This window comes from Osmerus eperlanus, chromosome 12 (genome assembly GCF_963692335.1).
Source record: "Osmerus eperlanus chromosome 12, fOsmEpe2.1, whole genome shotgun sequence".
Taxonomy (NCBI): Eukaryota; Metazoa; Chordata; class Actinopteri; order Osmeriformes; family Osmeridae; genus Osmerus; species Osmerus eperlanus.
Genome location: NC_085029.1, coordinates 17,287,279 through 17,300,998, shown reverse-complemented (window position 1 = coordinate 17,300,998; position 13,720 = coordinate 17,287,279). Strand labels below are relative to the sequence as shown.

At 52.6% G+C, this 13,720-nt stretch overlaps 2 protein-coding genes across 3 annotated transcripts in view; one reads left to right on the top strand and one right to left on the bottom strand.

The window, feature by feature from the left end:
* The window catches only part of LOC134030887 (dynein axonemal heavy chain 17-like), a 39,687-nt gene extending 35,648 nt beyond the window's left edge, over positions 1-4,039 (top strand). Inside the window, exons 70-80 of the mRNA XM_062474280.1 lie at positions 72-265; positions 443-591; positions 698-825; positions 919-1,146; positions 1,276-1,467; positions 1,554-1,733; positions 1,907-2,089; positions 2,231-2,413; positions 2,629-2,772; positions 2,923-3,148; positions 3,768-4,039. Coding sequence (XP_062330264.1) covers positions 72-265; positions 443-591; positions 698-825; positions 919-1,146; positions 1,276-1,467; positions 1,554-1,733; positions 1,907-2,089; positions 2,231-2,413; positions 2,629-2,772; positions 2,923-3,148; positions 3,768-4,015 — 2,055 coding nt within the window. The 3' untranslated portion in view covers positions 4,016-4,039. The remainder of the gene's footprint in view (positions 1-71; positions 266-442; positions 592-697; positions 826-918; positions 1,147-1,275; positions 1,468-1,553; positions 1,734-1,906; positions 2,090-2,230; positions 2,414-2,628; positions 2,773-2,922; positions 3,149-3,767) is intronic.
* LOC134030845 (CDP-diacylglycerol--glycerol-3-phosphate 3-phosphatidyltransferase, mitochondrial) lies at positions 3,417-11,966 on the bottom strand. 2 transcript variants are annotated; one of them, XM_062474220.1, is made up of 11 exons: positions 11,812-11,966; positions 10,109-10,301; positions 9,600-9,677; positions 9,401-9,494; positions 9,120-9,309; positions 8,817-8,995; positions 8,180-8,376; positions 7,682-7,973; positions 6,399-6,547; positions 6,138-6,286; positions 3,417-4,011 (listed from the first exon to the last, which is right to left on the bottom strand). In XM_062474220.1, the coding sequence occupies exons 1-10, from the start codon at positions 11,928-11,930 to the stop codon at positions 6,167-6,169; spliced, it is 1,611 nt and encodes a 536-aa protein (XP_062330204.1). In that variant the 5' UTR covers positions 11,931-11,966; the 3' UTR covers positions 3,417-4,011; positions 6,138-6,166. The 2 variants fall into 2 exon arrangements, with proteins under 2 accessions (XP_062330204.1, XP_062330205.1); XM_062474221.1 differs by having other exon boundaries at positions 6,148-6,286.
* Between the last annotated feature and the right edge of the window lie 1,754 nt (positions 11,967-13,720).

Here is a 13,720-nt window from a genome sequence, read left to right as displayed (position 1 = left end):
CACACACACACAGAGATACAGATTTGACCACTGAGCGAGGCACCATAGAAACGTGTGTGTGTGCCTCTCAGGCCCTGTCTGAGATGGATGAGTTCAAGAACCTGGACCGGGACATGGAGGGCTCGGCCAAGCGCTGGCAGAAGCTGGTGGAGTCGGAGGCTCCTGAGAAGGAGAAGTTCCCCCAGGAGTGGAAGAACAAGACCGGCCTGCAGCAGCTGTGTATGATGAGGTGTATGAGGCCCGACCGCATGTCCTACGCTGTCAGGTAGGAGAAACACACCACCCTTAACCCGCCCACCTGTTTGTGCCACCTATTGATAGGCTACTGTGCAGTCTTTTGGAAACTTCCATGCTCTGATTGGTCGTATGGATCCACACGTACTCAGAAGCAGAGTTTTTCTCAGCGTGTGCCGTTTCACCATGGTTGTGTGTGTGTGTGCAGGAACTTTGTGGAGGAGAAGCTGGGGGTGAAGTATGTGGAGGGGAAGAGTGTGGATTTCCATGTGTCCTGGAAGGAGAGCAGCTCCTCCACACCCATGTTCTTCATCCTCTCCCCCGGGGTCGACCCCCTCAAGGACCTGGAGGCTCTGGGTCAGTACACACACACACACACACACAACAAACTCTTGACAGCTGTTAAATAAACCCCCTCCTCCTCTTCTGCTCCTCCTCTTCCCGCCCTCTCTTCCTCCTCCAGGTAAGAAGTTGGGCTTCACGTTTGATAACGGGAAGTTCCACAACGTGTCTCTGGGTCAGGGTCAGGAGGTTGTGGCCGAGGCAGCGCTGGACCTGGCTGCTGTGGAGGGCCACTGGGTCATCCTGCAGGTACACTCTCTCTTTCACACCCACACAGGGACACACTCCACAGTTCACCTGAAGACTTTGACCTGCTCCATGTGACGTGTGTCCGTCCTCCAGAACATCCACCTGGTGTCCAAGTGGCTGGGCAACCTGGACAAGCGTGTGGAGAAGTACAGCCTGGGTAGCCATGATGACTACCGTGTGTACATGAGCGCAGAGCCGTCGTCCACGCCAGAGTCCCACGTCCTTCCCCAGGGCCTGCTGGAGAACGCCATCAAGATCACCAACGAGCCCCCCACAGGCATGCACGCCAACCTGCACAAGGCCCTGTACCTGTTCAACCAGGTAACACACACACACACTACAGCATATAGGATCATAGTGCATATAGGACAGTACATAATCAAGGGTCACATGTTTGTAAAAACATGAGGCGTTTGCTGTGTTCCATGCTGGGACCTGCTGTGTTGTCAGGACACGTTGGAGATGTGCTCCAAGGAGTCAGAGTTCAAGGCCATCCTGTTCTCGCTGTGCTACTTCCATGCCGTGGTGGCTGAGAGGAGGAAGTTCGGGGCGCAGGGCTGGAACCGCTCCTACCCCTTCAACAACGGAGACCTCACCATCTCCGTCAACGTGCTCTACAACTACCTGGAGGCCAACTCCAAGGTGCTGCACGCACACACACACTCTCCCTCAGCCCCTCTCTGACAAGCACAATGACAGACCTCAGGTTGAGCTGTGTGTGTGTGCAGGTGCCGTGGGATGACCTGCGCTACCTGTTTGGGGAGATCATGTACGGAGGCCACATCACAGATGACTGGGACAGGAAGTTGTGTCGTACCTACCTGGAGGAGTACGTGCGATCGGAGATGCTGGAGGGAGAGCTGAACCTGGCGCCTGGCTTCCCTGTGCCCCCCAACTCAGACTACAAGGTCTCACACACACACTTTTTTTTTCTCAAAAATATTTCTTCAACCTTTCAAAACTTTTTTTTTCTGAAACCTTTTGGGAATATATTTTTGCAACTTTTCAAAACTATTTTAAGAGTATATTTTTAGTAACGATTTTTTAAACCTTACTTTCCCTCTCTGATGTGTGTGTGCAGGGCTACCACAGCTACATAGATGAGATGCTCCCTGCTGAGAGCCCCTACCTGTACGGCCTCCATCCCAACGCTGAGATCGGCTTTCTGACCGTCACCTCAGAGAAGCTGTTCCGCACCGTGCTGGAGATGCAGCCCAAAGAGTCCAGCGCTGCCGGGGGAGCAGGGGTCTCCCGCGAGGACAAGGTCCCCACACACACACCTAGCCTACAAACACACCCAGCCTACACACACACCTAGCCTCCACAAACACACACCTAGCCTCCACAAACACACACCCAGCCTCCACACACACGTGTGCTTATGTTAGTGTGTGTGTGTGTGCAGATGAAGGGCATCCTGGACGAGATCCTGGAGAAGCTTCCGGAAGGCTTCAACATGATAGAGATCATGGCCAAGGTGGAGGAGCGGACTCCCTACATCATCGTGGCCTTCCAGGAGTGTGACAGGATGAACTCCCTCACCAGGGAGATGGGCCGCTCCCTCCGAGAGCTCAGCCTGGGCCTCAAGGTGTGTGATCTGCTGGCACTGGCAGGGTTTGGTCCAGTGCTACTGCAGCTGTGTGTCTCTATTGGACGTCAGTCATCACTAAACACCTTGTTGTGTGTCGCTACAGTTAACACGTGGGAGTCGTTTATTATTATTTATTTTCACAAACCATAAGTTACCACGCACACCATGGTTTACATGTCTGACTGCTGACAGACAGCCTGATGTGTGTGCAGGGAGAGCTGACCATCACCACAGACATGGAGAGCTTGGGGAACGCTCTGTTCCTGGACACAGTGCCAGAGTCCTGGGAGAAGCTGGCCTTCCCCTCCCTGCTCAGTCTGGGGGGCTGGTACGCTGACCTGCTGCTGCGCATCAAGGTACTCTGCTCTCCCTCTCCCCGTCCCCTCTCCCCTATCCCCTCACCTCTCCCCTCTCTCTCCCCTCCCCTCTCCCCCCCCCTCCTCTCCCCTCCCCTCCTCCCCTGCCCCCTCTCCCCTCTATACTCACCCCTCATCCTCACCCCCCAGGAGCTGGAGGCGTGGACGGCAGACTTCGCCCTCCCCACCACGGTCTGGCTGGCCGGCTTCTTCAACCCCCAGTCCTTCCTGACGGCCATCATGCAGTCCATGGCCCGGAAGAACGAGTGGCCCCTGGACCGCATGTGTCTGTCTGTGGAGGTGACCAAGAAGAACCGCGAGGACATGACCAGTCCCCCCGGGGAGGGGGCCTACATCTACGGCCTCTTCATGGAGGGTAGGCCCCCCCACACACACACACCATCACAGAGAGCTACGGCCTCTTCATGGAGGGTAGGCCCCCCCACACACACACACCATCACAGAGAGCTACGGCCTCTTCATGGAGGGTAGGCCCCCCCACACACACACACCATCACAGAGAGCTACGGCCTCTTCATGGAGGGTAGGCCCCCCCACACACACACACCATCACAGAGAGCTACGGCCTCTTCATGGAGGGTAGGCCCCCCCACACACACACACCATCACAGAGAGCAGAGGCAACCAGTCAAACCTTTAATATTTTATACTTTTGTACCTTATTAAAACTCCAGCTTTATATTACAAAGAAGAAACGCTGTACAGTTGCCATGGTGACGGTATCAGGTGGTTAGAGTAGTCAACAAATACTGTCAGTTGTGTTCAGAGCTGGAAACTCTTGTCAGAGATCAGTCCCCCAGGCCCCCCTCCCTGCAGCCTCAGGACTCCTCTGGTGGAGGAACTGGGCTTCTGGTTTTTGATATGCGTCGAGTTGATGAAACAAGGCAGAAAACACAGTGTTGTCATGGTAACAGGCAGAATGGTCTGAAGTGATCTGGTGTGTGTGTTGTGTTAATGTGTGTGTGTGTGCGCAGGGGCACGCTGGGACAGCCAGACGGGCGTGATCGCAGAGGCCCGTGTGAAGGAGCTGACGCCCAGCCTGCCCGTCATGTTCATCAAGGCGGTGCCGGTGGACCGGCAGGAGACCAGGAGCGTGTACGCCTGCCCCGTCTACAAGACCCGCACACGGGGACCCACATACATCTGGACCTTCAACCTCAAGAGCAAAGAGAAGCCTGCCAAGTGGACCCTGGCTGCTGTCTGCCTCCTGCTCAGCGTCTGAAACACACACACACACACACACACACACAACGGTTTGTTGCAATTAACAGTAAAAAGAAAGAAAGTACTCCAGACTTGGAACAGTGCTGTTTGTTTCAGTGAGATGTGAGTGTGAAGCTGTCAGGGTTGTATTTGTATAACCCTTTTTACAAGCAATGTCACAGAGGGCTTCACATACGCCCATAGATGTGAGTGACAGGTTTAAATGCACCTCTACAAGTGTCGGGGTCTACATGGGCATGTGAGGAACTGGAGGACAGGTCTGATTGTATCCATGTTCTACAGTCCACTAGAGGGCAGTCTGTACCACACACACAACTTCTCCGACCTGTCAATAAGCTGAATGGAGGAGTGCTGGAGCTGTTAAGGCGTTAGGACGAGCCGTTGGAAGTCTCTAAGAGACCGTGACCCTTCTGGATCGTCTCCAGCATTTACTGGCACTGCACGTCACAGCTGGAGAACAACAGCTGCCCTGTTCTGCCATCTGCATCCTCATACTCCACATTCCCATGGCGGATCAAATGAAAATGCATTTTTTACTGATCTGTTTAGTGTGGCCCAAACACACCGACACAGGCAGCTTAACCCTTGTGCTGCCTTCCGGTCATTGTGACCCACCGTCGTGGTGCAAAAGGTGGGTCACAATGACCCGAAAGCAGCACAAGGTTAACCAGAGCTCCATCCCTCTCCTCTGGTAGTTAAACCCTGCCCCTGGCCCTGACATCGCTTCTACTGAGAGTTTAACTAAACAATCCCTGAACACATTTCCCAATGTCATGGGGAAAAGTGCGTGTGTAATTCCAGAAAAGTTTGGATTGCAAGATCTAGTTGCACCAGTTAACTGTAAGCAGGCAGCTCTGTATCAGATGATGAATGTGAAAAAACACTCCTCCCCCCCCCCCACACTCCTCCCCCCCACAGCATTTACTGGCACTGCTCAGCCCTCAGCACTTCCTGCTCGGCTTATTTCAGGCCTCAGCACTTCCTGGTCGGATAATCTACAGATGCATCTACAAACATGCAAGGTGGCTTCCTGTCTGTGGCTCCCCCCCCCTCCCTTTCCTTCATCTCCTCCCTTCTCCTCCTCGCTCTCCTCCCTTCTCCTCGTCGCTCTTCTCCCTTCTCACCCCCTCCCTCCTACTCCTCAGTCTCTCCTCCATCCATCCCCCCTCCCTCCTACTCCTCAGTCTCTCCTCCATCCATCCCCCCTCCCTCCTACTCCTCAGTCTCTCCTCCATCCATCCCCCCTCCCTCCTACTCCTCAGTCTCTCCTCCATCCATCCCCCCTCCCTCCTACTCCTCAGTCTCTCCTCCATCCATCCCCCCTCCCTCCTACTCCTCAGTCTCTCCTCCATCCCCCCTCCCTCCTACTCCTCAGTCTCTCCTCCATCCATCCCCCCTCCCTCCTACTCCTCAGTCTCTCCTCCATCCATCCCCCCTCCCTCCTACTCCTCAGTCTCTCCTCCATCCATCCCCCCTCCCTCCTACTCCTCAGTCTCTCCTCCATCCATCCCCCCTCCCTCCTACTCCTCAGTCTCTCCTCCATCCATCCCCCCTCCATCTCTCCCTCCTAGTCCTCAGTCTCTCCTCCATCCATCCCCCCTCCATCTCTCCCTCCTACTCCTCAGTCTCTCCTCCATCCATCCCCCCTCCCTCCTACTCCTCAGTCTCTCCTCCATCCATCCCCCCTCCCTCCTACTCCTCAGTCTCTCCTCCATCCATCCCCCCTCCATCTCTCCCTCCTACTCCTCAGTCTCTCCTCCATCCATCCCCCCTCCATCTCTCCCTCCTACTCCTCAGTCTCTCCTCCATCCATCCCCCCTCCCTCCTACTCCTCAGTCTCTCCTCCATCCATCCCCCCTCCCTCCTACTCCTCAGTCTCTCCTCCATCCATCCCCCCTCCATCTCTCCCTCCCCCTTCTGCAGCATGACTAAGGTTAGTTCTGAGTGTAGACAGTTACGTGCATGTGGTTGCTGTTTGATTTCTGCATGTGACACCATGATGTCTGGCGTACCTCGACGAACCTTCACCTGCACACCTTCCTCGACACGCACATCTCCTGTTGTGCTTTCTACATGCACCGTTTGTGAATGACAGCCTGTGATGGAACGAATGTCCGTACCTAAACATACCGGAGGAGGCTCCAGCAGCTCAGAAGAAGTTCTTGATGAGCGGCGTGACCAGTTTGACCCAGAGCTTCACGTGGCGGTCAGGCTGCTTGAAGGTGGAAGGAGACACGGCCGTGGAGCGCTCATACAACATCTCCTGCTCCTGGGGGAGGGACACAACTTCAACATGCATGAAGAGAAGAGGTCATGTAGATCAGGTTGGAGTGTGTCAGGTACTGCTGTGAGGGGGGGGGTGGTGTGAGGGGGGGGGCTACCTCATGTAACTGCGCTTGCAGTTCCGGGTTCTCCGTTACTATGGCAATCTGGGCCTCCAGGTCACGGTGGACAGAGCGGTAGCCGAAGTTGGGAGAGCCAATCAGAGTGAGGCAGGGGCGGTCTTGGCCTCGCAGGTAATACCACAACCCTGAGGAGGACAGTGCAACGGAATCAAACTTTACTGTGCATCCAGGAAGGACATGTTTCTTCAGCGTCACCTTCCATTAACAACATCGCTCCACCCACCAGCTGCATTCTACATTAAGACACGTCCACTGAAACCTTAAAAAAGTCTTCGCACATTCTCTCCTGACCGAGGGAGCGACCCAGGAACTGCAACTAAGACGCCATGCTGGGACACCAGCCCCGAAGCCTTTCCAAACCTCAGGAATGAGAGTGTGAGAGGGTGTGTGTGTGCGTGCGTGCGTGTACATCCTTTCTCCGAGGCTGTGGCTGGATGACATGAGTGTTAGTCTCACACGCTACGCGTGTCTCCAACTAGAGAACAGCTACATTCCTGTCAACATTTTGCTCCCAGCCTGACCTATACACACATACAGGTGTGTATAGGTCCCAGCCTGACCTATACACACATACAGGTGTGTATAGGTCAGGCTGGGACCTATACACACATACAGGTGTGTATAGGTCCCAGCCTGACCTATACACACATACAGGTGTGTATAGGTCAGGCTGGGACCTATACACACATACAGGTGTGTATAGGTCCCAGCCTGACCTATACACACATACAGGTGTGTATAGGTCCCAGCCTGACCTATACACACATACAGGTGTGTATAGGTCCCAGCCTGACCTATACACACATACAGGTGTGTATAGGTCCCAGCCTGACCTATACACACATACAGGTGTGTATAGGTCCCAGCCTGACCTATACACACCTGTATGTGTGTATAGGTCCCAGCCTGACCTATACACACATACAGGTGTGTATAGGTCCCAGCCTGACCTATACACACATACAGGTGTGTATAGGTCCCAGCCTGACCTATACACACATACAGGTGTGTATAGGTCCCAGCCTGACCTATACACACATACAGGTGTGTATAGGTCCCAGCCTGACCTATACACACCTGTATGTGTGTATAGGTCCCAGCCTGACCTATACACACATACAGGTGTGTATAGGTCCCAGCCTGACCTATACACACATACAGGTGTGTATAGGTCCCAGCCTGACCTATACACACATACAGGTGTGTATAGGTCCCAGCCTGACCTATACACACATACAGGTGTGTGTGTGCCAACCCACCCTTGGCGTGGAAGGTCCAGTGTGAGCGGTGGTACTCGTGCAGGTGCACCCTGTCCTGCTGGTGCAGCTTGCACACCTTGCTGTAGAACTGCCTGGCGATGTGGATGTAGGCTGCAGGGATCGCCCCGGCAACGCCCTTCGCCCCGAAGAAGCCGTTGACCTCTGGGGAGGCGGTCAGGATGCGGTAGTTCGCCCCGGCCGCCAGCACCAGCCGCATGTAGGCGCGCGTCAGGTTGAAGTACCCCGATGTCAGGAACACGGTGGCATCCGAACCGGCGTCCGTCAGCAGGCGCTGGGAGACCACACACACGGTCACCAAGGTTGCCGAACATTTAGCCTACACACAGCCGTTACCTAGGTTACCGAAGACTAGACCTGGGTTACTGAACACCCGTTACCTATGTAACAAAAGGCCACACAGCATCATGAAACAATACCAGTACACAGCACCCAGGATATGACATCGCCATATGACGGCGAGCGGGGCGGGGCTCCTACCTTTGTGATCTGCTCGTCCACCTGGATCCCTAGAGGCTTCATCTGGACCAGGGGGAACACCCAAGTGTCTCCCCCCTCCTCCCCCCGCGCCTCCCGCTCCATCTCCTCTGATTGGCTGAGCTGCTGCCGCATCCGTGCCGTGTTCACCACCTCCATGATCCGATCCCGCGCCGACTCTGAGAAATCTGCCCGGTTACCTAGCAACCAGAGAGAAAGGCTGTCACGCTGCGTGTCTCTCACAAACATGACCAGAACCACACACACAGAACCACACACACAGAACCACTCACACAGAACCACACACACAGAACAGGGGGAATTGCAAACTCAGCTACATTTTAAATGTTCCCTTTTACTGAGATCGGCGTTCCTCTTTTCTGGAATTAATTTATTGTTGTCTAAAACGCAGGAGAGTTGGCAGTGCATTTGTGTCTGTCTGTGTGTGTTTGTATGTCTGTACCTGTAGGGGTGTGTGTGTGTACCTCTGTAGGGGTGTGTGTACCTCTGTAGGGGTGTGTGTGTACCTCTGTAGGGGTGTGTGTGTACCTCTGTAGGGGTGTGTGTGTACCTCTGTAGGGTGTGTGTGTGTGTACCTCTGTAGGGGTGTGTGTGTACCTCTGTAGGGGTGTGTGTGTACCTCTGTAGGGGTGCACCATGCCGTCCAACATGCTGACGGTGTCGTCTGACTGCAGCTGCAGAGACACGTCTCCCACGGCGCCCACCAGAGCAGAGAAGAAGTCAGCCACCTCTCCACAGTCCTCCAGCAGCACGTAGCGATCCTGCCGGTTAGTGAAGTAGGACTCACTCAGGTTAGCCCTGGGGGAGAGGGAGGGGGGGAGAGGGACATTCTGTGACAAAGGTCCTTAAATTTACAGCACTTATCTCTTTCTATTGCACACACAGATAAACAGATACACAGGCACACATCCCCCCCCCCTACCCGCTGATGATGATGCTGTTGTCGAACAGGTACACCTTGATGTGCTGGACCCCGATAGTCTCGTTGAAGCGCTGAGGCACAAGCATGCGGAGCAGGCCGCGCAGGTCCGGGGTGTGGTACAGAGACACGCGCACACGCTCCCTGAAACGCTCCAGCAGGGGGCGCAGCATGCTCCTGGAGTTGGTCTGGCCTGGACACACACACACACACACACACTTACACACACGATATGATCCTAGTCCAGACTTTTATTGTGACAGCGAGCAGACAGGAAGCCAGACCTCTGGATCCTCGTGTGTAGTCCAGCAGCACAGACACGCTGAGGTCCCCACCCTTCGCCTCGGAAACTTCCAGAGCTTCCTGCATGCAGTCCACCTGAGCACAAACACACACTTTAAAGGTAAGAAGTTCACATTACACTCAACGTATTCAGGTTCATATATTCAGGCCTGACACACACACACACACACATGGTCCTACCAGGTCCTGCTCCAGGGGTCCTGTGCCCAGATAGAGCGAGGCCATCACCACTCTCCTCTTAGCTGTCTTTATACGTGCCTGAATAGAAAACACACACACACACACACTGGTTACACATCTACAACACACTCTCACACCCATACACACACTCACACATATGCACACTCACACAGAGGATGACTGGGTGGGATCAACATCAAGCATGGGAACTCACAGGAAGAAAGCCTAAATAAATAGTTGTCTGTCAGTAAAACACTTGACTGCTGCCATTGTTAACAGACGACATGCCAACTACCGCCCACAACACGGATGCTGTTATGAACCCATAATAACTCACACCCCTCCCAGTGTCATCAGCTATGAGGAGACTGATGGGGCCCAGTGGGTAGATCATTTGACTGGTACATCGCTTTGGATAAAAGCGATGTGAGCGATAAAAGCGAAATAAACACATTCCCATCATCTTCATCCTTATCATGATGCCGCTGACAGTGGAGCAGGTGTCCTACCTTCATGACCTGGTAGAACTGGTCCGGGGAAGAGAGGACATGAATGTGTGTCCCAGGCACCCTGAAGGAGGGCACATGCTCTGCCATCCAGCGGAACCGAGTGTGGAGGCTGTCTGAGCCCTGGGCCACGGGGGCGTGGCTGGGGGCGGGGTCTGCCTCGGCCAGGAGAGGAGCCAGCAGCAGTACAGAGGACCTGGGGGGGGGGGGGGGGAGGAGTGTGTCAGAGAGAGGAGTGTGTGTGTGTGTCATCACCTGTCACACTGTCAATAGGTGTGTTCGACTTCATGCAGTGACGGCGGCGCCGACAGACGGCTGCAGCCGGCCGCCTTGAAGCTGAGAATGCCATTGGCTACTTCAAGTCAGCCGGGCTGCAGCCGGCTGCAGGCGACGCATGAAGTTGAACACACCTAATAGTAGTAGAGAAAAAGGCCATTTAGACCCTCCCCCTCCTGCCCTCCTAACAAAACATCTGACATCATTTCCTGCCAGACAAAAGGTAGCAGGGGCCTAAACCTTAAGGTCGTGACCCCTGAATACACGAGAGCCACAGGTCACAAACTACCAGGAGACCAAGGGTCTCCAGTGTCAGTGACTCCCACAGTTCAGCTGAATGTACCTGACGTCCCTATCAAGCTCTGTGAGGAGATCAGACTCGTCCTAGGGGGGGGGGGGGGGGGGGGGGGGGGGGGTTGTCAGGGGTTGTTTCATCTTGTGACAAGAGGACACTCAATCACTGTTAAATTAAGAATGTGTACTTTTAGCAGCTCCTTCCTTATCCCCCTAACATTTCAGCTTCGCAGCACGTCTTGGACCTTGTAATGCTCCATGTTTGGAGTTGAGACACACGTTTCTCAGTTCCTCCTGGGTGATTTGAAGCACGTGGTTGGGACAGAGCCTCCTATTCTCACACACACCGTTTCTCGTTACAGCGCAGAGCGCACTCCTTATCATTCCCACTCCTTATCATTCCCACTCCTTATCATTCCCACTCCTTATCATTCCCACTCCTTATCATTCCCACTCCGACTCTACTAAGGAAATGATAACCGAATCTTTACTGTTCTCGCTTTAGGTGAAATACTGTAAAAAAAACTAAACGTGTCCTGGTCTTTGCCCCTTTTAAGATAAGCCTGAATACACTTCTGCATTGGACTTCTGGGTAAACCTAAGCATATTCTTAGACTTTTTCAAATAAAGCTGATGTGAAACTGAGAATCAAGATAGCAACATCCGTGACCGTGAGTCTAGATATAAGCTACCAGCTACAAAACTGGAAGACACTCAACACGTGTTTATGACTAAAACCTTAACTAGGTAATAAAATGCGTTCCCTCCGGGGCACCAAAACATGTTCTGATCCGCTGCTGGAATTCGTTACGGTGACACGAGAACAGTGTGTACTAGTTTTAAGAACCGGGGCTAACCCTTTGTGTCGATTATGTAACAGCTACAAGCTAAAATGAACACCACGTCGGTAATCTAATACTACCTTGCAAATAGTGCAGCCTGGTTGTCTATTTTAACGGTACTGTAAATTATTAAGCATGCTGGCAGCAAAAGTCGTAGAATGAAGCTAGCTAGGGTGCACAACACACATCAGTGGTCGTTTACACAACAAGTTGACAGTGCTGTCATTTCGTTAGCACTGCAGAGAATCAATGTCAATCTCCGTTTTTTCGGTCCACACAGGCGTTACATCTTACCCTCTCCTTCGGTCCCTTGTTCGAAAGAATCGGTCAGATATGCGGGTGAATACCCCGGTTAGGGCCGGTGTGTACACCGAATACACCAACCTCCTCCACGACATGGGAGCCGCCATCATTACAGCCACGTTTGAATTGACTCAACTTTATTTGTGGCACCTGCGCATTACAACAAACAAAACACGAGGAACGTTGCAGACGGTGTGCACCGCGTCGGCTGAAGTAACCACAGAAACGGGCTATTTCTCTAACTGCACTGTGATTATTTATACATGTCAACTGTCGAGATTTGCTTAAGATTTATTTCAGTATTCTCTCACTGTGGCTATAGCCTGTTATAATGGGTTATGATGCGTTGTTCCGTGGAAATGTGAATCGTATAACCTTTAGTCAGAGGACCCTAATTTAGGCTAATTTAGCTCTACGAGAAGTATAGACCATGTTCAAGCATCGAGGAGATCATGGACTATTGGGCTATTCTCACAAACAAAACCAAAATCATATCGGCCTAATTTAATCGCATACACAAACCTGACACACCTGTCTTAAACAAACACAAAACATTGTTATGTATGAAAACATCTACACAGGATTAATGTAAAATCTTTGTTTATATAAGTGAAATAATAAATATGAGGCCTGTGACATTTGAGGGAAGTGACTGAGAACTGAGACCTCTAGTGGATGAGTCTTGAATAACAGGAACGGTAGTTATGAGAATCTTAATTAGAAAGACTTATGATCAATTTATGTCCGTCCGTAAGTAAGACTAACTGGATCTCACTGCCGAGGGCTTATGTTAAAGTAGTGTATTACTATCCTACGCCGGCTATGTCAAATTCTACTACGATTCGCTACTAGCCTACTACTAATGTGTTTTGTGAAAAGCGATATAGGTCCGCATGCATCATAAACTTGATCAGCGACAACACTCTTTAGTGTTATCCGTTGTTTTATAATATCCTTAGTTGTCCATGTGTTGAATTATCGTCTTCCCGGGGCTTCAACTTTTTTTACCTTGCCGGAGCGAGAAGAGCAAGAAGGGAGGATCTGCCGGCAAATAGGAACCGTCCCGTAAAGAAGGTCACACTGTTTATTTATTGGCAATCTGCCAAGACCGCGTGTGTGTGCGTCTGTGTGCGCGTGTTTGGGAGCGAGAAAGAGGCAGAAAGAATGTGTGTGTGTGTGTGTGTGTGTGTGTGCGTGTGTGTGCGTGCGTGCGTGCGTGCGTGCGTGCGTGCGTGTTTACTGGAAGAACCTCCGAGGAGAGGAGGTGGAGCCTTACGAATAGCCTTTACTCACGCGCTGCCCGTACAGACACAGCTCCCTCCGTCCGACTAGCGCTAGCGGCGGTCTGGTTTGACTATCCCACTAACCCCGCGTGTAAACACCCCTATTGGGCTCCGCATGAGAAGTTAATGAATAAGTTAATAATTAACTTAACACGGCGACACTCGGGAACATCGGGTATTGTATCCCCGTGGAACGGACAGCCAAGGATAGCGAACCCCCCCAAGGTAATGACAGAGAAAGGACTGCTGTCTTGGTGCCACTACTTGGAGAAAAGGTTGGATGAGGAAAACGCGACCGTGCAACAGGACATCAACCAAGCCGTTAGTGTTGTGGATTTCATCCATAATTTTTGCAGACTCGATATTCCGGGCTGTACTCTCCAGTAGCCTATGTCGCAGTGCAGTCATGGGGACATACATTGCGCTCTCGTGTGCTTGTTGTGAAAGTATTTTTTCTGTGAGTCAGTTCAACCAAGAGCAATGCACGCCGTCTTTCCTAAACGCAAGACCGGTTCCTTGTGGCGCCTCGAGTTGTGAGTCATTCAAGTGGAGCTAGTGCAGTCACACGTAAGTCCCGGTCCACCAAAATATCACACCGGAGCGGAGAGGCGACCAAG